The sequence below is a fragment of the Rhinolophus ferrumequinum genome, chromosome 5, assembly GCF_004115265.2.
Source record: "Rhinolophus ferrumequinum isolate MPI-CBG mRhiFer1 chromosome 5, mRhiFer1_v1.p, whole genome shotgun sequence".
NCBI lineage: Eukaryota > Metazoa > Chordata > Mammalia > Chiroptera > Rhinolophidae > Rhinolophus > Rhinolophus ferrumequinum.
In genome coordinates this window covers 76,966,064-76,992,580 of record NC_046288.1, presented here as the reverse complement: position 1 = coordinate 76,992,580, position 26,517 = coordinate 76,966,064, and the positions used below count along the sequence as shown (strand labels likewise).

Genomic DNA, 26,517 nt, shown 5'->3' with positions numbered 1-26,517 from the left:
AAATTGACTGCTCATCCATGGCTGTTTCCTACTCAAGACTGCCCAGACAATTCTTTGGGAAAGTAGGAATGATGTAAATTGCACAAAACAGAGTGCATAGAAAATATAATGAACAGAGGGCAATATTAGCATTTACTAAGCCTAGTAATATGTGGAACAAATACTTTAGGTAAACAATGACTATGTATAACCAATGTATTTTTAGAACTCTCAGTGTAAAATTTTACTATTTTAAATAACTGAAATGTACAACAGTTGAATCATTGCCTATGTAATATGCTGTGGTTACATCTGTGATTGAATGAAGATATAACTTATAACAACATAAGTTTAGGGAAAATAACCTGGTAGAAAACAACTGCTTAAGTATTTGTTATTAAAATGTAGTTATTTTTATTACTATTATAATACTGAATTTACATAAATAAAATTTCAATGATTCAGACATATTGTTAATCTGACAAACTTCCAGATCAAAAATAAGAATAAACTATGAATTTAAAACACAGCAAAATAACACTGTTAATATATCTTTACTGAGAGCAAAAAAAAAAAAAATTTGAAAACTGAAGCTGCAAGAAAGGAATCATCATAGGAAAATACATACTTAAAAATATACTCTAAAAAATACAACTGGGTTTTTAGCAAAATTCAACTGAGTGTTACTATTACCATATAAATCTACCTAATACTTACATGCCCTGGACAAGATACAAAAAAATGAAAGGAAACGTACCACCTATAACCTACTATGCATAATTCAATAATAATTTTGAGTGTTTACTATGTACAAAGCACAATTTTAAGAAGCTGGAGAGCAGAGTAAAATCAGCATACGAAGTACCTATTCTCATGATGCTTAGGGCCTAGTGAAATAATTCATACACTATCACCACCACCACCACCACCACCAAACGTATTTTGTATTTCAGGTTGATGGTAAGTTCCACTTAAGAAAAATAAAGCAGAATAAGATGACAGAATAAGGGTGGGCTAAGGAGGCTGCTATTTTATTGAGTATTACCAGTACCGGCCTCTTTGACTTGAACAGCCCTGAACAAAGTGAGGGTACAAACCAAGGAAATTATATGGGGGCTTCTAGAAGGAAGTTTGTGCAAAGGCTGTAATATGCAAGCATGTCTGGAACGTTTGAGGAAGAGTGAAGAAGCCAGGGTGGCTGGAATAGAGTAAACCAGGCTGAGTGAGATGAGGAAAGAAATGGAGGAAGACAGATCACGTTGGGCCTTGTAGGCCAGGGTAAGAAATCTGAATTTTATTTTGAGAGAGACAGGAACCATTGGACAATTTTGAGCATAAGACTGAAACAACTTTCACTTGTTTTTCAAGCATCAATCTGGTGTGGGGAGAATGGACTGCAAGGAGTAAAGAGTAGAGGAGCAAGGAAACCTGTCGGGGAAACCTGTAGAGGAGCAAGGAACCTGCTATGCATTTCTCATCTCTGGGCTTTCACACTTTCAGTTCGTTTCCTCTTCCTGGGACACTCCTAGCCTTCTTCTATCCCACACTCATCCTGATTCTCACCATTTCTTACTCATCATTCAATCATTCAGGATACAACTTGGACTTTGTTGATCATCATTATTCTAGGTTCCTATAGCTGCAACACTTACCTGTATTATTTAGCATTTAGCAGGTTGTATTCTACTTGTTTCTATACTTACCAGTGTTAGCCATGAGACTATAAGCTATGTGAAGGCAGACAGTTATGTCTATTTTATTTACTGATGTATATCCACTGCCTACAATAGTGCCTACCACACAGTACGTGTTCAATAAATATTTGTTGCACAGAATTTTGAAGAACTGGAAGAAATTCAGTATGGCTAGAGGTTAGAATGCCTAGATTAAAAGGGTAAAAGGGGAGAATGGACAGATAAAGTATACGGAACATCATACTTTAAAAAAATTGTTAAATAAAGTATCTTGACCCAGTTTATCCATCCAACCCAATTGTATGCTTAGTCTCCAACTCACACTACCACACAGGAATACACAATCTAGTCACTTGTAGTTCCTCAAACATGTTAGGTGGTACCAGGTCTCTCAAAATTCAGTGCACGATTCCCTCTGCCTAGAATGTGCTTTCTACCTTTTTAACTTGTCAAACTCCTACTCATCTTTAAAGATTGGGAACCCTCCAAGTGGAGGCTAATTACTGTCTCCCTTGAGTCAACAGTATCCTATAACACTTATGACGCTCTCATGCATTTATTGATTCTTCCATGAGACTTTTTCTTCCATGAGACTGAATTCTTCAAGGTCAGAGATCTTGACTTTTTCACCTGTATTCCATAAACAATAATAAAGGGCTATAACCTACTAGAAGAAATCAATGCTGTCTTTTACTATCTCATTTCTCTCCTTCAACAATTAAAATTTTACTATTTCAAGACCTTGTAAGACTACCACCTTAAAAAATATCCTAACTACCTAAATCCATATTCAGATTTGTAATTCAGTTCACTAGTTTTGATTTTGCTTATGGTTTATATGGTTTGTAGCATGTAAAACACACTTTCTATAAGTCTCTTATGTCTAGTTACAGATGAATTACAGAATGAATTAATGAAAAATCTCCAATTCTAAAGTCTTCTAGACTTTTGATATGGTCAATTTAAAGTCAATTATTTCAGAAAGAAGCAGGTACAGAGAATCTCTTCTCTCTCTGCTTAACTTTAAATGTGCAAACTAGGCTATCGCTCCTATAGCTAGGCTATAGCTAGGGCAATAAAGGTAATCGTGTCCGTTTTGGATCACTCCTTGACTGCTTCATTGACAGCCACACACAGCCCTGGTTATAGCTAATTTTAATCTGCAGGATGAGCTTGACAATAAGGCCTGTTCCATCTTTAAGGGAGCTACCCAAATCAGGTCTATACTTCTGATTCCCCTTCTTTAGGAACTCTAAACAGTGACCTAAGTGAGAAATGCTTTTTTCCCCCATAGAAACCTAGGTTCCCCATATTAAGTTTTATGCTGAAAGTATTTGCTAACAAAAGTAACATTATAGTCTGTTACTTCGTGAAAATGGAACATATACTCCTTCAGCATATTTCTGCCACAATAAAATTCTTTAATCGATGAACATTTATGTAATGAATACCAGATACATAAATACGTAAGTAAAGGATTTCTAGATAAATTTTAGTCTATAGAAAATCTCATTTTCTGTTTGCAGTATTATCACCTATACTTTTTTTTTTGTATTTTTCTGATACCATGATTCACTTTTCCATCATAAAGGCTAGAAAGAGTTACCCCTAGGACGGTCTGAATTAGAAAAGCAAAAATAGTAAGAGAAGGAGAGAGCGAGCTTGGGAAGGAGGATGAGAAAAAGGAAGATCAGGAGAGCGTGTCTGGGCGGGGGGGGGGGGGGGGAGGTTAAAGGGTATTTTCTTGCTCCTGCTGTTGTTCTATCTGGCTGAATGGTAACTGCACCTATGAGCATCACTCCTTCACAATGGAGCTATCGTATCACAATATATGATATATACACACAAATGTACTTTTGTGTGTATATATTTCCAAAGTACTAATGATTAACTCAGTGGATAAAAACTAAGTACTCATTATGCTAAATGCACTAGGGCAATATAGAACAAGCAGGAGAGAAAGGGAGAGACTGAAATTTATTTACCTACTGGTAGGTACCTAGGTTGTTTTAGTTTTCCACAATTATAAACGATGCTGAAATAAAATCCTGCCAAATATTTTCTTGTGCTCATGTATAAGATTTTTTCCAAGATATATCCAGAAGTGTAAGTGCCAGACAATAGGCTATGTACAATTTCAAATGTTTCCCATATCCCTGATAATACTTGGTGTTGAGATTTTTAATTTTTGCTAATCTAATGAGTAAGAAAAGCAAGTTTCAGGAGTAAATTAACAAGAGTGCATTTACATAAATTTTTAAAGGACACATAACTATTTTGCTTACAGATGCTTAAGTATGCATTATCAGTGGTTGCTTCCAAGAATAAATGAAAGGATGTGCTAGTTCCTTATCAGAAAACGTATCAGAAGCCAATACGATCAAATAACAAATTAGTTCCGGGTGACAGGAACAAGATTATTGTGGTGTATTTTTCTGTATATTTGAATATGTGTCTAATAATAAACACAAATTGTTTCCATTGACTGGCTGTAGACTGGACAAATCACCTCAGAGGATTTGTCTGATTATTTATTCCAACGTAGTAACCTCTTCTCACCTGCCATTGCATTACTCTTTCCTGTTACTGTTTTATTTCCACTGTAGGTTTTATCATCTTGTGAAATTATTTTTTATTGACATATTTATCTTTTCTTTGTTTACCCCACTAGAATACAAGTCCCATGAGGGGAGGAACATTTTCTATCTTGTTTCCTACTGTTTCCTTTGTGTCTAGAAAATGACGGGTATATTATAGCCATTGAAGTGTGAAGTAATAATTCTTAAAATTTTTTTTCCTATCTATTGCCAGTTATATTAAAGGAAAATAATTCTAAAAATCTCAAGTCATTCAAAGGCAGTACAATAATTAATCTTCATCATGACACTTACTGTTCCATATGTTGTTTAAGGAAGTATAAAGATATTTCAGGGTATTTTCCATCTAAAATGTTTAAAATAAAAAATTTCAATGCCAAAAAAAATCACAAATCCAATGATCAAATCTCATTTTAGTTGCAAGCAGCATTTGAAAATAGTGAAGAATTGTAATCCAATAAATCCAGTATGTCACACACGATACATGCACTGGGGATACGAGTGAATAGACAAAGGTAGATTGCCGTGGGGAGATAAACATGGAAACAATTACACTGCAATGAGAAATTTACTATAATAAAGATCCACCAGGATACTCACTGGCCCTCACAGCAGAAAACTACACCAGCGGGCCAGCGAAGTGCTACTGGTTCATCTCTGCCCCCATGTGATCTCGTTTTGTACAGGACTGGTAAATTCCTCATGGTTGTCATGCTAATGATAAAGTTCCATAAACTGCACATTTTTTCCTGTGCTTTGGAATTCAGGAGAAGTTTTACTTTGGCCCTAGATTGACACTTAAATTAAAAAAGAGTTTTGCTATGTCAATAGTATTTCTATCCGTTTTTTAACTTAGTGTGTCAGGACGAAAAAGAATCACTGGTACAAGCAATGCAAGACTTACTTGCTCCCAGTTTCTGAGGTTCAGAGCATTTATATAAATCTGCAGAAATGAAGGTACAAAAAGAAGTATTTCTAATATTAAAATACCTTGTTAGAAAGTACAATGAAAATGTTTCCTTCAGGGTGACAATATTTTAAGTCAGTGTAGGTTTGTGGAAGACAGGGCAAAGAAAATGAGAAGTATGAAAACTGACTTATGAAGAACAATTAAAGAAACTAAAAAGATTTGCATGGAAAATAGGTGTAGTGAGATATAATACTTTCAACATACATTTACAGCACAAGTTTGTAAAAAAAAATAAACTTTTTCATATTGTGGCAATGGGAAAAACAACCCCAAGTTTAATATGGAAAAGAGAAATCTTGGAGATATAATCATTTCTACAAATATTTGCAGTACTATAAAGTAAAATATTGTTGCAGATGGAGAAAATATAAAGGGATGTTTCAGAGATACGACCTTAACTGTTAGAGGTGTCAAACAAAATATTTTATTGTCAATCAGAGGTTAAATTACCATCTCTTATACTACAGAATAAAAGAACCCTATACTGGGATGGAGACTGGGCAGGATAATTTTTTGAGCATCTTTTTTCTTTGGTTATTTGGTTAATTTGTTATCTTCTGAAAACTGTTTTTGCCTATTTTTTACTGAGTTGTATTTTTCTCATTGGCTGTAGTTTTGTTTTGTTGGTTGAACAGTTGACAGTTACATCAGTTTTAAACACTGTCTCCAAATTTGAGGCTTGTTCTGTTCACACTGATTTTTTATAATACTTCAGAGTTTTATATTTCAGTATAGTCAAATTTACAAAATTGTTGTAGAGACTGGTAATTTTGCATCTTGAGAAATTCTTTCTTATTTTGAATTCATTAAGATATAATCCTATATCTTTTCTAACGTTCAGTTTTTCTTTTCCCATCTAGCCCTTTAACCCAACTGGAATTACTTTTGTGAGTGGTGTGAGGTACGGATCCAACTATTTTGTTTGTTTCATATGGGTAATCAATTGCCCCAGAACCATTTATTGAATAGGCCATCCTTCCCTAATTTATAATGGCATCTTTGTCTTGTACCAAGATTCCACTAATGTTTAGAGTTTCTGGGCTTGCTAATCTGTACTACTGATTTGTATATGGCCAATAGCACTGTTTGAATCACTGCACTAAATACAAGGCCTGACAATTAAGCTCGCGAATTTGTTGCAACGATGTTGCTAACCTTTTTTGGTATCAGAGGGATTATTCATTATGAATCTGTACCAACTGGACAGTTAACTAAGTGTATTACTTGGAAGTGCTGAAAAGGCTGCATGAAAAAGTTAAGAGCACCTGAACTTTTCGCCAACAATTCATGGCTCTTGCATCACGACAATGCACCAGCTCACACGGCACTGTCTGTGAGGGAGTTTTTAGCCAGTCAACAAATAACTATATTGGAACACCCTCCCTACTCACCTGATTTGGCCCCTAATGACTTCTTTCTTTATCTGAAGATAAAGGAAATACTGAAAGGAAGACATTTTGATGACATTTAGGGCATCAAGGGTGACATGATGACAGCTCTGATGGCCATTCCAGGAAAAGAGTTCCAGAATTGCTTTGAAGGGTGGACTAGGTGCTGGCGTCAGTGCATAGTTTCCCAAGGGGATTACTTTGAAGGTGACCATAGTGATATTAGACAATGAGATATGTGGCACTTTTTCTAGGATGAATGCGTGAACTTAATTGTCCGACCTGGTACATCTTGATATATTTTAGAGCAAGCCCCTCACCACGTTGACTTAGCTATTCTTGGCACATTAAGTATTGCTAATGAATTTTAAGGTATGGCAAGTCATTGTTTTACAATAATCGCTACCAGAATTTTGACAGGAATGACACTGAATTTGTAAGTACAGTGAATTTTGCCATTTTTTTAGTCTTCCCATTCATTGAAAATATAACAACTCATTTTGGGAGTCTTCTTTAATGTCCTTCAATAAAGTTTTATAATGTTCTCCATAAGGTCGTAAACAGTTTATTAGTTTCATTCTTAGGTGTTTTAATGTTTTTCTTGCTTTTGTTGCTATTGTTGATGAGATTCCTTTTAAACTACATTTTCTAATTTATGGTTGCTGATATGTAGTATACTTGTACACTGATCTTGTGAGTAGTATCTTTTCTGAACTTTTTCATCAGTTCTAAAAGTTTACCTAAATATTATTTTTTATATTTTCTACATACACAATCATATTGTTTCTAAGCAAGCACAATTTTGCTCATTCTTTCCTTATAACATATTAATACTGCTTATTTTCATACTTCTATTTTTTTCCTCATCATGAGTCAGGACCTCTCTTAAATTTTAAAAATTGGTGAGAGTGTGTATTGTGCCTGCTGCATTACTTTAAATCATTAGGTTATGATGTTTCTGGTAGTGAACGTGCTCATATATTCTTGGTTTGATAAGTATTTCTATCATAAATGTGTCAGTATTCTTTTCTATATCTATAAGGATGATATAGTTTTGCTTTTTTTTGGTAATGTGAAAAATCATAAGGATTTTTCAAATGTAGAATCAGTCATGCTCCTTTGGTCATTATCTATCATGTTTTTATACTTTACTATATTTAATTTGCTAATATTTATTTAGGATTTTTATACCTAGGATTGTAAATGAGACTGGTTTGCAATTTTTCTTTCTTTTGCTATCTCTGTCTGATTTTGGTATAAAAATTATACCAACATTTCTCTTTTCTATTCTTTAAATAGTCTGTTATAGATAGGAATTATCTGTTGCTTTCAGCTTATATAAAGTAACCTGTAAAACTCTTTGGGGTTGATAATTTTATATATTTATAGGTTAGACTTTCCATCAATTATTCATATTATTATGATTAAATTATTTATTGGATTAATGAATTAATTATCTAATTTGAACAAAGGAACTCACAAAATGAACAACTGGCTTTAATAGGTATTGTTAAGAAATTACAGAGTGAAAATAATATGAAAAATGTTAAGCATTAGGAAATAACAAATACTAACGCTGAATACTAGGCAGAACTAACGCTGCTATTACTAGTATGAGCACGTTATTGATTATGCTGTAAGAACAGTGAAATCAGGCCAAATTTTTTGTTTAATTCTTAAGAAAGATTTGAAATATTGATTTATACCTTCTATCATTACTAATGTTACTCTCATGTAGTCTATATTATGTAATAAGACACTTGCGGGGAAGTTATAATTAGCAAAACATTTGAAAATTATAACATCTTTACTTCAACTTTAAAATTTTAATTTGTGGAAAGATGAGCACATATAAAGTATTAGTGTGTATACATACATATGCACACACACACGTGTGCACACAAATGCATCAGAGGGAATGTGCTCCATTTGTTAAAAAGTTTGGTGTGCATGTAGGCAATGGTAGAGACTACCAACCTACACTGCAGTAGAACGGTTTTATAAAAGAAAATCTGATTTTATTACTCTGTGCTTAAAGCAATCTAGCAGCTTTCTGTGGCCCTAAGAAAAGTCAAAATCCTTAATATATTCTACATGGCTTTCTCATAATCTGGTCCCTACCCATTTTTTCCGTGTCATCTTTACCATTCTCTTTTGCTCTCTACTCTACAAGCCACACTAGACTAAATGATCCCTATCCTGAAGAACTGAAGTCACATGAGAGGTCATCTGCCAAAATTAAAATCACAAACAAGACTAAAAAGTACAGATTTATATCCACCATCACTACTTTTTTCAACCTCAGGATATTCATGTACATATCTGTGCACTTTCCCTAGGATATCACAATGATTTATATAATTTACATCATTATGTTTTATGAGACCAGTGCTTGAGTATCTTTTACTTTATATTTAATTTTCCCGTTGCTTCAATGAGTCTGTTATTATTATTGTCAAATAACAATGGGGAAATGAAAGTTCCAATAGGTAAAATTTGTTCAAGTTATTAAGTAGCAGAGCTGCAATTTCAACCACAAGTCTGTCAGATACCAAAGCCTACGTTTTAGTCTCTTTAGAACACTGAACTGCTTCCCACAGAAGAAGAGAGACATAAGGTGTGAAACATGGAAAATCAAAACAAACAAAAAGAGTTCTAAAAATCCTATGCTTTTTAACTTCTAAAACTTACGTATTTTTTCCTTAAGCCTTATACTGTAGTCATCCTTGACATTTTTTGCCTTATAAACTGTCTAATATCTCATATCTTTCCACATAAACTCATATAAAATTAAAGAAAATTATTTCCGTATTTCAGTTCCCTCTCAATTTTAATCTGTCTCACATACTGAAAAGTCTGTCTCCTTTAAACAACAACGAGTGTACTTTTCTTTAGTGCACCAAACACCGCACTGCCTTCTATGATCAAACATTTCAATGCTGATATTTTTCTGGCTTCAAGGACTGACAATAACATTCTTAACTTGTGTTAACAAAAGCTACTTGTTCTTCTCTCTTCTCCAGGCAAACACTTATTTGGCACTTCCACAAGCACTTAAAAGGCCCTTCCTTCCTTCCCTCTGTAAGTCATGGCTTTTCCTTCAATTAATTATTAGAGAAGTCCAACATAGCCTTCATCATTCAGATTCTTATGAAAAATGGATCATTGTATAGTTACATGACTACATTATATTTATCATATGTATTAACTTTTCTATTTCCCCAGTTATATCATCAACAATAGAAGATAAATCATCTATTTCTTTTTATTTTTCACCTAAGTGCAAAACTGAATAGCAAGTGCTTAATCAATGTTCTTAGCTGTACATTTTAAAAATAACTTTTTATCACACACATCTCTTTATTTGCATACTTTGCTTTTAAGTTGCTTGTTAGGATTCTCTCAGCATACATCTTATTGTGAAGAGACTGAGAGCAGCTCAAAGTTCTACTTTTGTAGACAAATGTCAAATGCAATACAAAAGTTCTAATTTAGCCTTTCTCACTAGTCCATATTACACAGGCTAATTACAATTAACATTATTTCTAAAATCTCTTTATGACTATAAGGGCACATATATTTAAGAATATTAAAACATAAACTTATGTATTATACACATACAAAAGCCTTACCTTGCTGAGTATTTTGTTCTTGCATTCGATTCACAGTGAGGTCTAAGGGGCCTTCCTGTTCTTCCTGAAGGGAGTTTTCTGCTTGATTCATTTGGATACTTTTACATATTAGACTTGGTCCAATTGAACCATTTCTATTCTCTTGAATTTTACCACTTTTTGAAATATACTCAATTGCAAACTGACGTATCATCTTTTTCATTAATTCCTGAGCAACTAGGGGAATGTTAGGATCACAGTTCTGAGGAAGATCTAGGGAAGAAATAAATATAATAAACATTAAAACATGAAATGCAGAAAAACAATAAACTTAATTTTATTATAAATGAATGATTTCAGAGTCTTTTAGCGTCAGTCCGTAATTGCCAAAGGTTTCTTGGCCTTGGCAATACTGTTTCCCCGAAAATAAGACCTAGCTGGACAATCAGCTCTAATGAGTCTTTTGGAGCAAAAATTAATATAAGACCTAGTATTATATTATATTACACTATATTATATTATACCCAGTTTATATTATATTATATATTATATTATATAAGACCCAATCTTATAGTAAAATAAGGCCGGGTCTTTTACTAATTTTTGCTCCAAAAGTCTCATCAGAGCTGATTGTCTGGTTAGGTCTTATTTTCAGGGAAAAACGGTAGAAACCTTACAGATTTAACCAGCTTATACTGTATCAACCCCAAACTTGGCATGTTTAATCACTTCTTAGGTCTCAAACTAAAATACAGATAAAGAATTAGAGGAGCAGAACAACTTATTTTTAGTTTTAATTCAAATGTACTCTACTAGATATTAAAACAGTATGTGAACATAAATTGTATATATAAGTAACCAATTTTTAACTTATACAAAGTACATGCATTAACTATTAAAGAAAACATCTAAACGCTCATAACTGTTAATTACCATTAAATTCTTCATTTCTGTCAAATGCGCATTTCATATATAGCTTGAATGTTATCATCAAGGATTTTTTTCTTTCCTCAACTTTTTACATAGAGAAATTTCAATCATAAAGAAAAAATAAAGAACAGTAAAATCATACAGCGAGCCTCCACCAAGATTCAAGAATTGTTAGTATTCTGCCACATTTGCTTTAACATTTTTTTGTTTGCAGAACCACTAAAAAGTAAATTGTAGAACTATGCTATTTCACTCCTAAATATTTCAGCAAGCATGTACTAAGATTCTCCTATAAAAATGGCAACATCATTATTAAGGGTCTTATTAATCCTTGATCTCCAAACATGCTGATAAGCTGTATCAGCTATTTTCAACTATAATGAAGATCAGCAGTGACATACAATTCTGCTTGAAACTTGTACAAGAGGTCAAAACAATTGAACGATTTTATAGTGAGAGGCGTTGGAATAGTGACAGACCACTTATAAACACAGTATATAAAAGTGATGAAGAGTTTTGGTATTGGGAAGGAGGGTTGGTAGTGGCTTTTCACACACACACTTCTGGTCTCACTCCAATCCTTTTATTTACTCTGCTCCTTCAGAGGCAGAATGGTTGGTTGGTAAATTGAGAAGGATGACTAAGCATACCTGATTAGGCTACATATACTTATTCCATTTAGAAGTGGGCCTACTTAAGATACTAGTTCTTTGTGCCTCAAATACCTCAATTATTACCTAGGCAGATCAATGTTAAGTGAATAGGCCTGTCCTGATCCAGGGCTGTCTGAGACTGAAGGGTTAAGTCTCCTCAGTTTGGGGGTTCAGTATTAGCAGGAGCACTTGTCTAAGACATCTGAAGGCAAGTCTTCCAACTAGCATTTATCATTATAGATCCATGATTCTAAAATGCAAAAAGGTTTAAAAACATATCATTTGGAGGTGAGAAGAAGCAACAAACACCTCAACCATGACCACCACCACATTTGGTAGCAAAATGTGGCCTAAGCTGACATGAATCTATTTATGGACATGCAGAAATATCAATATATTTGATCACAGGGTGCTGTTTTGAACCTGCTGGAGATGCTACGTAATAAACATCTCCATCGTATTACATCTTGTAAAATAAAGAATTTTTAAATTCTGAAGAAACATCTGAGAAAAGGGACTGTTACTATAAGAAAAGTATCATTTCAGCCTTCACATTTATTCTTTGAAGCCGGTAGGGAAGAGAGACAGAATTTGTTTTGGGATATTGGGGGAAAAAAAGAAAAGACTTAGCTCATAGACTGGAATCTTAGTTATATTTAAGAACTTAGGCTAGATACATATCATTCCCTCCATGTTTTAGCTTCTCTGTTATAAAAATGGAAATAATAACAGAACCTTGAAAACCATAATAAGGCTTGCTCACAGGATATTTTAAGGTTATATGAGATTACAGATAAAATAAACTCCTGTACTTGGCATTTAAACAGTATGATAAATGTTAGTTCTTAGGCTATAGTGGAAGTAATGAGAAACAAAAAGATGCAGACTGAACATTTATATTTTATTTATATCAAAAAATGTCAAATAAGTAAAAATATTACGGCAAACACAAAATTATTAACTGAGAAAATAAAAAGAACATTATTTCTAAACTCATGTTTTACTTTTTGGTCCAGAATAGATAATATTAACACATGTAAACTAACTAAAGTGATTTACCAAAACAAGAAATTTCCATGTTGCACATAAAGATTCCCAATTCTTGATTATTACCTCCAGGAATCTTTGAAGGTTTCTGTGAACACTCTACTTCACCTTTTTTCAAGCCTAATTTTGTTTCCCATTATGTGTTAAAAAAAGATACGGGACTTTTAGGTATTTAACTGTTCTACAATTTATTGACTAATGTCGTCTTATAATTAAAAACAAATAAATTCACCAAAAAGAACAAAAGCATAATCAGACTTATAACAGGTGATGAGGACTATATTAAACAGGGTTGAGTTTAGAGCTAAGATTAAAGCAGAATATAGCGTTACTATACTCTATTCACTGCTCAGTTTTTGTCCCTTTACACTGGGGAATAAGTCTATGTGTGTGAGACCAAAGGACTTGGCAAAAAAATTTTTTTTAAATAAAATAAAGTAAGAGAAAGAGACAAAGAAAATGCTGCTCAGCTGCTCATTAGTGAGCCTTCTAAATACTTGTGCATGCTGCCATAGCTACAGAAAAGCAAATGGGTTAATTAAAGATCTAGGCCAGGGAGTATAAATGCAAGTGTTTTCAAAGGTCAGGCAAGTAATAAATATTTGGATAGAAGAGATAATGTTGCCACATGGAAATGATGTCTATTGCCCCCAAGAAGACAAAACAAACTTATTTTAGCCCTGTCTTTTCAATTTTCAAATTTAACTATTAGGTTGGTGCAAAAGTAATTGCGGTTTTTGCAATTTTTTTTTTTTAACTTTTTAAACTGCAATTACCTTTGCACCAACCTAATAATTCAAAAGTTTAACATGCTATTTGTGGTAGCCAGTATCAAGATGGTCCTCAATGACTTCCACCTCCTGGTTTTATACTGTTGTATAGTCCCTTCATGTTCTATCATGTTCCTTCATGTCCCTTCATGTTCTAGAGGTGGTATGTGTGATTAACAGCATACTGCAGAAGTGTACGTCGCTTCTGATATTAGCTTATAAATGAATGCCATTTCTATCTTGGATACTCTTGAATGCTGGTGTTTGCTGCCTACCCTAACCCCCATCCCTACTCGTCCTCCCATCTCTCTCTGTCTCTCTCATTACTTACTCTGGAGGGAGCCATACTGTGAGCAGATATATGGTGAGGCTCATATAGAGAGGAACTAAAGTTTCCTGCAAACAGCAAAATGACTGAACTTGGAAGATACTCTAGATCAATCAAATCCCAGATGACTGCAACCCTACCTGACCCCTTGACTACTACCAAGTGAGAAAATGAGCCAGGAGCATCCAACTGAGCCATTCAGATTTCCAGCTCAGAGAAAATGTGAGATAATAAACTACTAAATTTTGGAGGTAGTTTGTTAAATAGCACTAGATAATAATACAGATTTTGATATATCGTAGTGGGATGCTGCTGTAATTAAAACCTAAAATGTAGGTGTAAATTTAGAAGCAGACGGTACTAACGTAAACCTAAAGTACCTTGAAAAAGTTAATTGATGCCTCATGGTCTTTGATAAAGCTGAATGGTGAAGACTTGTAGGAAAATGAGGTAAATGTTATTGGAAAGTGAAAGAAAGGATATACTTATTATATAATGGCAAAAAGACAACACTGTTGTCTGTAGTAACTTGGAAAGTAAAAAAGTGTGCCTAATGAGTTGGGTAATCTAGCTAAGGAAATTTCTAAGCAAAGTGTTGAGATGCCTTCTGGTTTCTGGTCTTGCCAATAAGATGCCTTGTAAGAAGATAGATAAATTAAAGGAGACTGTTACACGAAAAGAAACCAGGTCTTGATTGCTTTGAAAATTTACAATCAATACAGAGAGCAAATGCGGCTAAACTGAAGAAAGGTTGGGCAAAGACCAAATCAGGGAAACAAGCAGGAAAATATGCTTTAGAAAGCTGGTAAGTTTTCTTCAAATTTGACTTTCTTATTAATGTTGTGGGTCTTGTGTGAATTTTTAATTTTCATATTTTTGTGGGAAAGATTTCACTCTACTAAACAAAAGAACTCTGGAATTAACCGAAATCTTTCCAGAAAATGTCCATTCAAGAACATTGGCTAAATCTCAGTGAAAACAACAAGTGGTATTTCAAATTACCCTATCCCTATCCTCGCATCTCACGTTTGAGGTAGCCTTCTCCAACACACACAGTCCTTAGGCAAAGACTGAGAATCTTATGGTTCTAGAAATTTAAGGAAATCTCTGTTCTATCATTAGTTGACCACTAAGCTAACACAGCAGAGATGTCAGTAGCCACAAAATATAAAAAAGGTGACTTCACAGAATTAGTTAAGTCACTAAACAAACAAACAAACAACAACTAACCCTTAGGTAGGGGATAATCTGATCTCCATAGTTGTAACTAACATTGTATTATATAAAATACCTAGGTGTTTAAACAAAACATAATAAGAAATGCAAAAAACATGAAAGTACAGTCCACACATGGGAAGAAAAAAGCCAACAGAAACTCTCTCTGAGAAAAGTGGAGATATTGGACTTACTAGACAAAAACTTGAAATCATCTATTTTAAATATGTTCAAAGAACTAAAGAAACCTTATATAATGGAATAAAGCAAAGTATCATGAGAATATCTCACTAAATAATAATATAAATAAATAGAAGTTTTTACAAAGAACCAAACAGAAATTCTGGAGTTGAAAAGTACACTAACTAAAATGCAAAATTCACTAGATGGATACAATAGCAGATTTCAGCTGGCAGAAAAAAGGAATGAGTGAACTTGAAAATAGGCCAATTGAGATTACCCAGTCTGAGGGAAGGGCAGGAAGAAGAAAAGGAAGGAAAGAAGGTAAGAAGGAAGGAAGGCAGGAAGGCAGGGAGGGGAGGGGAGGAGAAAAAGGAACAAAGATAGGAGGAAAAAGGAAAGGAAGGAAGAAAACTGCTAAGTTCTCTTTAAAAAAGAAAGAAAATTGAACAGAGCCTCAGAGACCTGTGGGATACCATCAAGTGTACCAACATTCACACAACATTCACAAATGGTAGTCCCAGAATGAGAAGAGAGAGGCACAAAAAATACAAGAAAATGGTGGCTGACAATGTCCCTAACTTGATGGAAAACATTTAGCTACACCAAGCCCAACAAAATCCAAGCAAAAGAAGTCACCTTTGAATGCATCTAGACACATTTAGATACATTCTAATCAATCAGTCAAACACCAAAGACAAAGAGTAAATCTAGAATGCAACAAGAAAATAAATCAACTTATCACACACAAGGGACCCTCAATGAGATTAACAATCAATATCACATCAGAAATCATGAAAGCTGGAAGTCAGTGGGATGACATATTCAAGGAACTGAAGGAAAAAGACTATCAACTAAGAATTCTATATTCAGCAAAACTATCCTTTGTAAAGGAGAAATTTAGACATTCTCAGATAAACAAAAATACAATTTTTTTTTTTTTACTAATACACCTGACCTAATGAAAGGACCTAATAGTAAATCAAATCCACACCTCATACCATTTACAACAATTAACTCAAAATGAATCAAAGACCTAAATATAGGAGTTAAAACTATAAAAATTTTAGAAGAAAACTTATGTGTAAATCTTCATGACCTTGGATTAAGGCAACAATTCCTTAGATTTGACATTTAAAGCACAAGCAACAAAAAAGGTATAATGGACTTGATCAAAATTAAACTTTTAGGCTTGAAAGACACTATGAAGTAGTAAAAAGACAGTCCAAACAATGGGAGTAAATATTTATAAATCATGTATCTCATAACGGACTAGTATCCACAGTATAAAAATAACTCTTACAACTCAACAATAAAAAGATAAATGCCTAATTAAAAACTGGTTAATGATTTGAGTAGACATTTCTCCAAACAAAATATTACTGATGGCCAATAAGCACGTGACAAGATGTTTAACATAATCAGTCATTTAGAGAAATGCAAATCAAAACTGCAATGAGATGTCATTTCACATTCTTTTTTTCTGCCAGCTGAAATCTGCTCTTGTATCCATTTAGTGAATTTTGCATTTCAGTTAGGGTACTTTTCAACTCCAGAATTTCTATTTGGTTCTTATGTAATAAGAAATGCAGAGAACAAGTGCTAGTGAGGATGTGGAGAAATTTGTACCCTTATATGCATACACTGCTGGTGGAATGCAAAATGGTTTAGCCACTTTGGAAAACACAATGGCAGTTCTTCAAAAATATAAACAGAATTACTATAAGATCCAACAAATTCCACTTCTAGCTTCTAGGTATTAATATATACAAGAAAAACTGAAATCATGTGTCCAAACAAAAAGGTGTGCATGAATGTTCATAGCAGCATTGTTCATAGTAGCCAAAAAGTAGAAACAATTAAAATGAACTGATGAATGTATAAATACGAGGTGGTATATCCATACAACAGAGTATTATTCAGTCATGAAAAGGAATGAAGAACTGATGTGTGCTACAACAAGGATGAACCTCAAAAACATTACACTAAATAAAGGCTGCAGATTGTATGATTGCATTTACATGAAATGTCTAAAACAGGCAAATCTATAGAGACAGAAAGTAGATCAGTGGTTGCCAGAGCCTGGAGGAGGGTAAGAAAAGGATGAGAAGTGAGTGCTCATCTGTTCATGGGTTTCTTTTTTAGGGTGATGAAAATGTTCTAGAATCAGCAGTGATGGCTGCAAAGCTTATGAATAAGTATACTAAAAACCACTGAATTGTATACTTTTGAAAAGTATATTTTGTAGTATGTGGATTATAGCTCAAATAAAAGAAAAATAGGAGGGAAAGATAACTCAGTGAGTGGAACCTAAGCCCAGGGGAAAGATCTAAGAAGCCAAAAATAATTACTCCTAGGCCTTAAGATCGAATCAAGCAACTTCCAATACTTGCCCAGTTGGATTTCACAATTGCTATGGAACACTTGTGTGCATCCCATTCTCCCCCGTTTCTGAACAAGAATGTTTACAGTGGTTTTTCTATGCTTGCCCCACCATTGGGAACTGTACCTGACGTGCTGTAGTGAAGGAAGCCTCATCTGAGTTAGATAACAAGAGTGTAGACTTTGAGATGATACCATAATAAGACTTTTGGAGGTCTTTGGGCAGGGGTGAGTGTATTTTGCATATGAGAGAGATGTGAATTACCAGGGACCAACTGATTCCAACATCTTTGTATTCACACATTTATTTAGTATTCTCCCACACTGATAGGTAGCATATAATACTATTATTTACTGAAGAGGGATAGCTGCTCTTGGAATCAATCTAAGAATATCTATTCGGGTTGTATCAATTATGAGATGGTCAATGTGGAAAATATAAGTCACTAATCCCACAAAAAAATGTTAAAGGCCAGTATGGTGGCATTTTTGTTATCTTCTCTTTTCCCATCTCCATTCCCCTTCTCTCCATGCTTGATGGCTGTATTAACAACAATTAACACTGACAAAACACTTTACAGTACATAAAGAACTCTGACATACATTGACATCATTTAATGACAAGTATCATATTAATGCAGACAATGATATAATGAAAAATAAAAAGGAAAGCAAAGTCATATGGAACCCTTTATGGCATACGGTTCTTGCCTTTGCCTTTTATTTTTCCACCAAATTTTTCATTTCTAAAACTTTCTATCTACAGAAAAGTTGAAAGAAGAATACAATGTACTTCCACAGTATTTTACCTCTATAGAGTCAACAACTGTTCATACTTTGTGTCATTTGATTTACATACACTCACACAGGTTATTTATGGGTGAAGCATTTAAAAGTTGCAGATGTCATGAAGCTTTAACCCTAAGTACTTGAATAATAAAAAAACAAGGACATTACCATACATAACTATAATGCCATTATCCTTTTTAAGAAAGCTAACACAAACAATAAAGTCCCTAACTTGCCCAATTATGTTTTTACAGCTTTCCCCTCCACAATCTCAGGATACAATCAAGGATCATATCATATGTCCCTAGTCTTTTCTCTTGCCTTTTCTTGACTTTCTTGCCATTTATTTTGTAGCATGTCCCACAATTTGAGTTCCATTTCTCATAATTTAGGTTTCGGTAAATCATTTTTGACAAAAATCACAAACAGGTGGCATGCCCCTTGGTGTATCAGATCACTCAGTCCCAGTATTAGTGATGCTGTTGACCACTTGCCTTAAGGTGGCATCCAACAAATACCTCCATTGTCAAGTTATCTTTTCTTCTTTGTAGTCAGTAATCTGGGAGTGTTACTTTCATGTTATTATCTTGTTCCCCCCAAATCTTTTATTTGTTCAATGGTTTTGGCAATAGCTGATTCCTGCCAGAATCAGTTGTTACACTAGTGGGTGTAAAAATGTTAATTCTGTAATTCTATTCAACATTCTAGTTTTATATTAGTATACTTAAAAAAGAAATGCTTTCTCTGCTGTGAACCTCACCATCTTTTTGTTGTTGTTGTTGTCCTTGTTTTGTTTTTTGTTTTTATCACTATGGACTCATGGATTGTTTCTTGTTATTCAATGTTATTATCTGTGCCATCATTATTCGTTTTAATGAATAAGTTTGTCCAAATTTAGCCAGGGGAAACGCCTTCATATTGGTCTTGTTTTTGAGAACTTCCTACTTTGGGGCACATAAAGAGATATTCCATGTCCACTTCCTACTTTTCCATCCCTGACTTGGGATCAATCCATATTCCAAACATCCTACTTTTCTTTCATGTAGAGATTGCCATTTACACATCAAGGTCTGGATGCTAAGTACGGTCATTGGTATTAGTGGTATTGCTTCTAGAATCTTATAGCAGGCAAAGCTCATAGATGCCCCTCACTCCCTGCCAACTCTTTCTCTCTCTCTCTCTCTCTCTCTCTCTCTCTCTCTCTCTCACACACACACACACACACACACAAACACACACACACACACGTATTTAAATGAGTTCATATTGATACCTCTAATACCACAGGGCTCTTCTTTTTCTTCTTCCATTCTATATTTTTATTCCCTTCTCTGACAGTAAAAACTCTCAGAATTAATAAACCAGCACCACTAATGAAAAATGTTTAACTTTAAAATATATCCTACTGAGAATACAGAATACTGGTAGTTATTTGAATTAATTTTTTCTGTGTTCTGTATTATCAATATGATATACAGTTTAGGTTCATTTGTTTTGTTTGAAATCAATCACAGGGTTCCCTCCCCCATCCTTATTGATTTAATTTCATTAAAATTTTTTTTAATTAACATGTCCCATAAGTCAAAACCATGTAAGACTCTGAGAAGTATCACTTATTTTTCTTTATTTTTCCACCACTCCCAAAGCAACCAATTTCATTAGTTTCTAGTTTATCCTTTTGTGGGTTTTTTGTGTGTGTAAAAATAAGGAAATAGATTCATACCGTGTGTCCCTGAAAATAAGACCTAGCCAGACAATCAGATCTAATACGTCTTTTGGGGCAAAAATTAATATAAGACCCAATATTATATTTTATATTAGATTAGATTAAAGACCCGGTCTTATTCTACTATAAGACCGGGTCTTATATTAATTTTTGCTCCAAAAGACTCATTAGAGCTGATTATCTGGATAGGTCTTATTTTCGGAGAAACACGGTATATTCTTCTTTTCTCTTCTTTCTTAAAATTTAACATACTACAGATATATATAATATATATATAATATATATATATATTATATATATATATATACACACACTTTTTTCTTCTTGCTTTTTTCGCTTAAAAATATACAGCAAAGGAATCACTCTTATCAGTTCATAGAGATGTTCTTTATTCCATGGTAATCCTTTTTATGTTTCTATCACAGACTAGTCAACCTGTCTCCAATGGGTGGGCATGTAATTGATTTCTAATATTTTGCTATTATAAATATTGCAGTGAATAATTTCGTGCATATCTATTTTCATGTTAAACAAGTACCTCCAGGTAAATTCTGAAAAGTAGGATTATTGACTCTCATAGCACATCTTATTCAAAGCTTCAGAAGCATTACCGATCAATTCCCGAAGGAAAATTTCCTTGTTGGAATGTAAGGTATTGATATGAGACATAAGCTGGACAATTTCTGCCTGGAAGACAACAGTCTCAGTCATCTCAAAGGTGAAGAGATTCAAGCACTAGAGAGCCGGTGGGCAGGGACTTTGTCTGGCTCACACACTGCAAGAAGGATGCGTGAGGGTGACTTGAGCTGTCTTTGTTTTTACTATTGTAAATGGCATTATATCATCTGATTATGTGTACATGAAAGTCATTGATTGTTTATTTTATATCTTGATACTTCACTGATTTCTTTTACTGTTTGAATTAGTTTTATTATCAAAGTTCTTGGTTTTCTATTATCATTTGCAATGAGAGCTAGTCATATTTCTTCTTTTCCAATTCTTATGAATCTAAACCATTTTCTCTTGTCTAATTGCACAAGCCCAAACCTCCAACACAATGTTAAATAGTGCAGACAGAGGACAATCCTGTATTGTTCTAATTTTAGTGAGAATGCTGCCTTTGTTGCCATATTAGTGTTATGCTGTATTTAAAACTAGGGTATATATGTCGTATCACATTAAAGAAATATGTATCCATCCCTTTTTTTATAGACTATTTTTACCAGGAACATGTGTTGAATTTTGTCGAGGGTCTTTCTAGCATCAGTGGAGATGAACTGCATTATTTTTGTTCCTCCTTACATTAAAAGGTGGATTATATTAACGGATTTCCTAAAACAACAATTTTGCAATCCTGGAACAATTCTCACTTGATCATGATCTATTATTTTCTTACTGTACTGTAGAATTCTGTTTGATATTTTCATATTGATGTGAGATTGTTCTGTAGCTGTGTGTGAACTATATAAGTTTTTGTCTAGATCAATATCATACTCATGTAAAAAATAACTTGGGAACTTTCTTTTTTCATATCTGGAAAAATTTACAGAGCATTGAGATTAGCTGATCTCAGAAGGTTTGGTAAAATCTAACTTTTACCTCTTCTGAGCTAGGTGCTTCTGTTGAGTTTTCTTAAAACTTTTTTCTAATTCTTAAAAAAAGGCCAGATTTTCTTTCAGAGACAATTTCGGTAAACTGGATTTTCCTATGTAGTTATTTATTTCATCTAAGTTGTACAAAATACAATCTTATGACTTTTAAAATTCTGTTTCAATGGATAGTTCCTCCTTGTTCTATCTTGTATATTTGAGCTTTCTCCCTCTGCACTACCCTGCCCTGTTCCTGGCCAATTGGTTAACCAGTGGTTTATCTGTTTCATTGACTATTTCAAAGAACAAGCAATTTTTTGTATTCGTTTTTTAGTCCTAATATTTTTCTTCCATCTCATTAATTTTTGCTTTAATCTTCTTTCTTTCTTTCTTCTTTATTCTGATTTACTTTGTGTTTTTATCTCTAGGTGCTTTTTTTAAAATAAGAATTTGATTCTCACTCTTCATTTGTTGATAAAATACTAAAGACATTATTTTTCTAATCACTGTTTTACTTGTATTCCATAGATTATTAAGAGATAAGCATTTTCATTGTTTTAGAAATTCTACAATTTTGTTTTCTTCCCTTTCACCCTAAAGTTGTTTAAAATAACGTTTACATTGCAGGTGGACAAGACTTATTTTTTTGTTTATTTGTTACTCATTTCTATCTTTATTGCATTTTGATGAAAAAAATGTTTTTTTTTTTGTTTATTTGTATTGTTTCCACTTTAAGGAACTTGTTTAGGATTTCATCTTGACTTAGTATATAAATTTTTTTTGTGAATGTTCCATGTACACATGAGAATAAAGTATACAAAGTATGATCAAACAATATGGGGAATGTTTAAATAAAAAATTTATTACCATTAAACCCACATTACCATTAATCCCCCTCAAAATACTCTCCCTCGCTTTGAACACACTTATCCCATCGTTCTTGTCACTTTCTGAAGCAGTTCTGCACGTCCTCTTTCTTGAGTATCTTTAGTTGTGCTGTCATGGCTGCCTTGATATCCTGAATCAATTCAAAATATTTACCTTTCATGGTCATTTTGACTTTGAGGAAAACCAGAAGTTGTACAGTGCCAGATCCAGTAAATAAGGTGGATGAGGACACACTGTGATGTTTTCATTTGACAGATATTGCCGTACCAGAAGTAATGTGTGACATGGAGCCTTTCTGTTGTGATCACAAAATATGGTGAATGTTGCTGTTGAGGGCCATCCAATGGAAAGGAAGGGATCTTCAATACAGGAAGTGGTACACTGAACCTTATTAATAGTGTCTGACAAGTTTCAACTTGTTTGGTGCAGTCGGGTGTGAGCTATGGTGGAGAGAAGATGTGTTTTAAAGTGTGTTGTAAATCATCCTCCATGACAATGCTCCATGTCACACATTGCTTCTGGTATATGGCAATTTCTGTCAAATAAAAACATTACGGTGTGTACTCATCCACCTTATTCACTGGATCTGGCACCATGTGACTTCTGGCTCTTTCCCAAAGTCAAAATGATTCAGGACATCGAGGCAGCCGGACAGCACAACTAAAGACATGAAAGAGGATTTCCAGAACTGCTTCAGAAAGTGTGAAAAATGATGAAGTGTGTTCGAAGTGAGGGGGAGTATTTTAAAGGGGATTAATGGCAATGCGTCTTTTACTGTAATAATTGTTTTTATTTAAACATTCACTGTATTGTTTGATCACACCTCATAAGGTCAACCTATCTTTGATAAAGGTGCAAGAGATAATCAAAATGGAGAAAGGACAGTTATTTCAACAAATGGTTTTGGAATAACTAGACAACTACATGTAAAGAAATGACCTAGACACAGGCCTTACCCTTTTACAATGAACTCCAAATAGATCATATACCTAAATGTAAAACACAACTATAAAACCACTAGAAGATAACATAGGAGAAAATCTTGGTGACCTTGGGTTTGACAATGACTTTTTAAATAAAACAACAAAGCATGATGCATGGAAAAAAAAAAAAAAAGATGGACTACATTAAAATTTAAAAAAAATTCTGGTTCGTGAAAGACTCTGTGAAGAATGAAAAGCTCAACAGTCTTAGCACAAGATACAGGAATTGCACTCCTAGATATTTGCCCAAATGAGTTCAAAATTTAGGTCCATACATGAACCTGTGAATACTTATAGCAGCTTTATTTATAATTGGTAAAAATTGGAGGCAACCATGATGTCCTTTAATAAATGAATGGATAAACAAACTGGTATATATATAAATAAAAAGAAAAAATGAGCTATCAAGCTACAAAAAGACATAGAGGAACCTTAAATACATATTGCTAAGTGACAGAAGCGAATCTAAAAAAGCTACATACTGTATGGTTCCAAAAATATGACATTCTAGAACAAAGCACAACTATGGAGACAGTAAAAAGATCAGTGTTTGACACAGGTTGGGGGCAAGGGTTGGAGAGATGAATAGGTAAAGTACAGGGGATTTTTAAGGCAGTGAAACTTTTGTGTATGACACTGTAATGGTAGACACATCAAATGGTATATTTCGTAAAACTCACACAACTGTACAGCAAACAGAGGGAATTTAAGTAAACTATGAGCTTTATTTAATAATAATGTATCAATAGTGTCACAAATGTAACAAACCACTGAAAGATATTAATAGGCAAAACTGAGGGGGAAAGATGACTGCATGGAAATGCTCTGTTCTTTCTGCTCAATGTTTCTGTAAACCTAAAGCTCTTCAAAAAAAATAAGCTCTATTAATTCAAAAACCAAAACAGAAAATCAGATTAAGTGAAAAATTCATTTGATTTCACTTACTTTTCTTCCTTTAAAAAACTATTCAGTAGATGGCACCAGAGATCCGTTAGAATAAGTATTTACAAGATGCATTGTACTATTCACAATGCTTAGTCTTGATGTGGACACATGCTTTGAGATTGTATTTATTCATTAATGAATGAGATGACGCTTTTGAAAAAAAAAAGATGTGTTACAACTAAATTTAGATGCAAATTATTTCATTCCGTAAGTAGGCACATAATCATGGAAATCTAGGAAAGCAGATTATGGAGCAACAGTCATTCTACATTATGGGTAAATAAAAACGGCACTATATTAAGCTATTTAAAAAACAAATTCCAATTCACATTTTAACAACTACTAAGCACATCCATTTTATACTTCTAGGCTACGTGAGCAAATATCTGATTAGTAAATTGTCTTTCTCCATAGGCTAAAAGCATTCAGTGAATCAAGTCATTTAAAAACTTACATACTTCTCAAGCTGGGACAAAAAAATATTATGTCTTTCTAAAAAACAGAGGGTGAAAACATGTTAATACCCACCCACCAAGTAACTATCGCTTATCCACCCACTGGCATTCAAACTGACATACTAAATATGCATGCAATTTTACAGAGAACAAATAAGGTAGCCCTAATTTATAGAAAACAATCTCTTCCCCCATATTCTTAATTTGTATCACTTCAAAGTGATCTTATTGTACAGGTACCTGGATATTACGTACTTTTACCCATTAATGAAAACCAAATACTATATACTGACACTTTGGTGGGGGTAGCGAAGAAGGGGCAGAAGAGGGACTCAAAGAAGTATCTAGAGGGAAGAGTAAAATGTATCCTTATTTTTCCAAATTTAGAATTCAAGTCTCAGAAAAAATATTATCAAGGATGGCAGCATACAGCTGAAATAGCAATATAAACAAGTATATTAACCTTTAATTACCAGTATAGACTTCTGTATACTGGAGAATTACTATTTAACATTTATTTCCAAGAAAAAGTACTACTCAGAGTTCCAAATGAATTAATCAGTAAATTTTTAGAACACAGTTTAACTGTAGTTGTGGAACAACAGAAACGGAATGAAGTCTAGGTATACAATAACTGAAAACCAATATTGGAAGTGAGCTCCCTGAAAGCCTACTTCACATTACTAAGTAATACAAAAATATGGCCATTGATGGATTTCTGACTTGCCCAGAAATAAGTGTATTAATCTTAATTTGTAAGAGTAAACTATGGTCACTTACACCTTGGGAAATACACCGTATTAGCTAATATACATAGCATAGAGATGCCCAATCTTTTATAATTTAATTCCTTATTAAATTTAATTCAAAGACATGCCAAGTAAGAGGTAAGTTGTTTTGTCAGGCAAATTTTATGAAGAAATAGCAATCTGAACCAAATACAAAGAAATGTTTTGTTTGGTTTATAGTATTACTGCAAGTAGACATATGACTTTTTTTGGCTCTCTGAAATGTAAAAACAGCTTCCGGACTTCCACCAGCTTTCAGGACCACTAGACTTCAGGATATACCAGGCTGAGGGACAGAACCTCATCCAACCTTGTAATTTTACAGAAAAGGAAACAAAAACACAGAAAGATCAAGACAGAGATAATGGAAGAGCTTAGACCACCAGTTTGCTATCTCCCAGATGGTACTCTTTCTACCAGACCACGTGGTCTTACTTACAAAAACAGTGGTACAAGTATTATTACTCCTTATTCAAACTTACTTGGTTCTTGAATTCACATAATTTGAAGAACAAGTTTAAGTTGCAAGGGATATTGCAGTATCTGAATCTATTTGATTCCCGAGTTTTCAATAAGAAATTTATTTGAAAATTTATCTGAATTTATTCAA

The 26,517-nt window shown here is 33.7% G+C and overlaps 1 protein-coding gene across 13 annotated transcripts in view; it reads right to left on the bottom strand.

Moving 5' to 3' along the window:
- Positions 1-26,517, bottom strand: part of LCORL (ligand dependent nuclear receptor corepressor like) — a 121,124-nt gene that overhangs the window by 32,043 nt on the left and 62,564 nt on the right. For 11 of the 13 annotated variants that reach the window (XM_033105886.1, XM_033105883.1, XM_033105884.1 and 8 more), the window contains one exon: positions 10,261-10,512. The exons of 1 other annotated variant lie outside the window; for it this stretch is intronic. In XM_033105886.1, the coding sequence (XP_032961777.1) occupies positions 10,261-10,512 (252 nt within the window). Of the gene's footprint in view, positions 1-10,260; positions 10,513-26,517 lie in introns of those variants that run through there. One more of the 13 variants, XM_033105894.1, reaches the window with a different exon arrangement.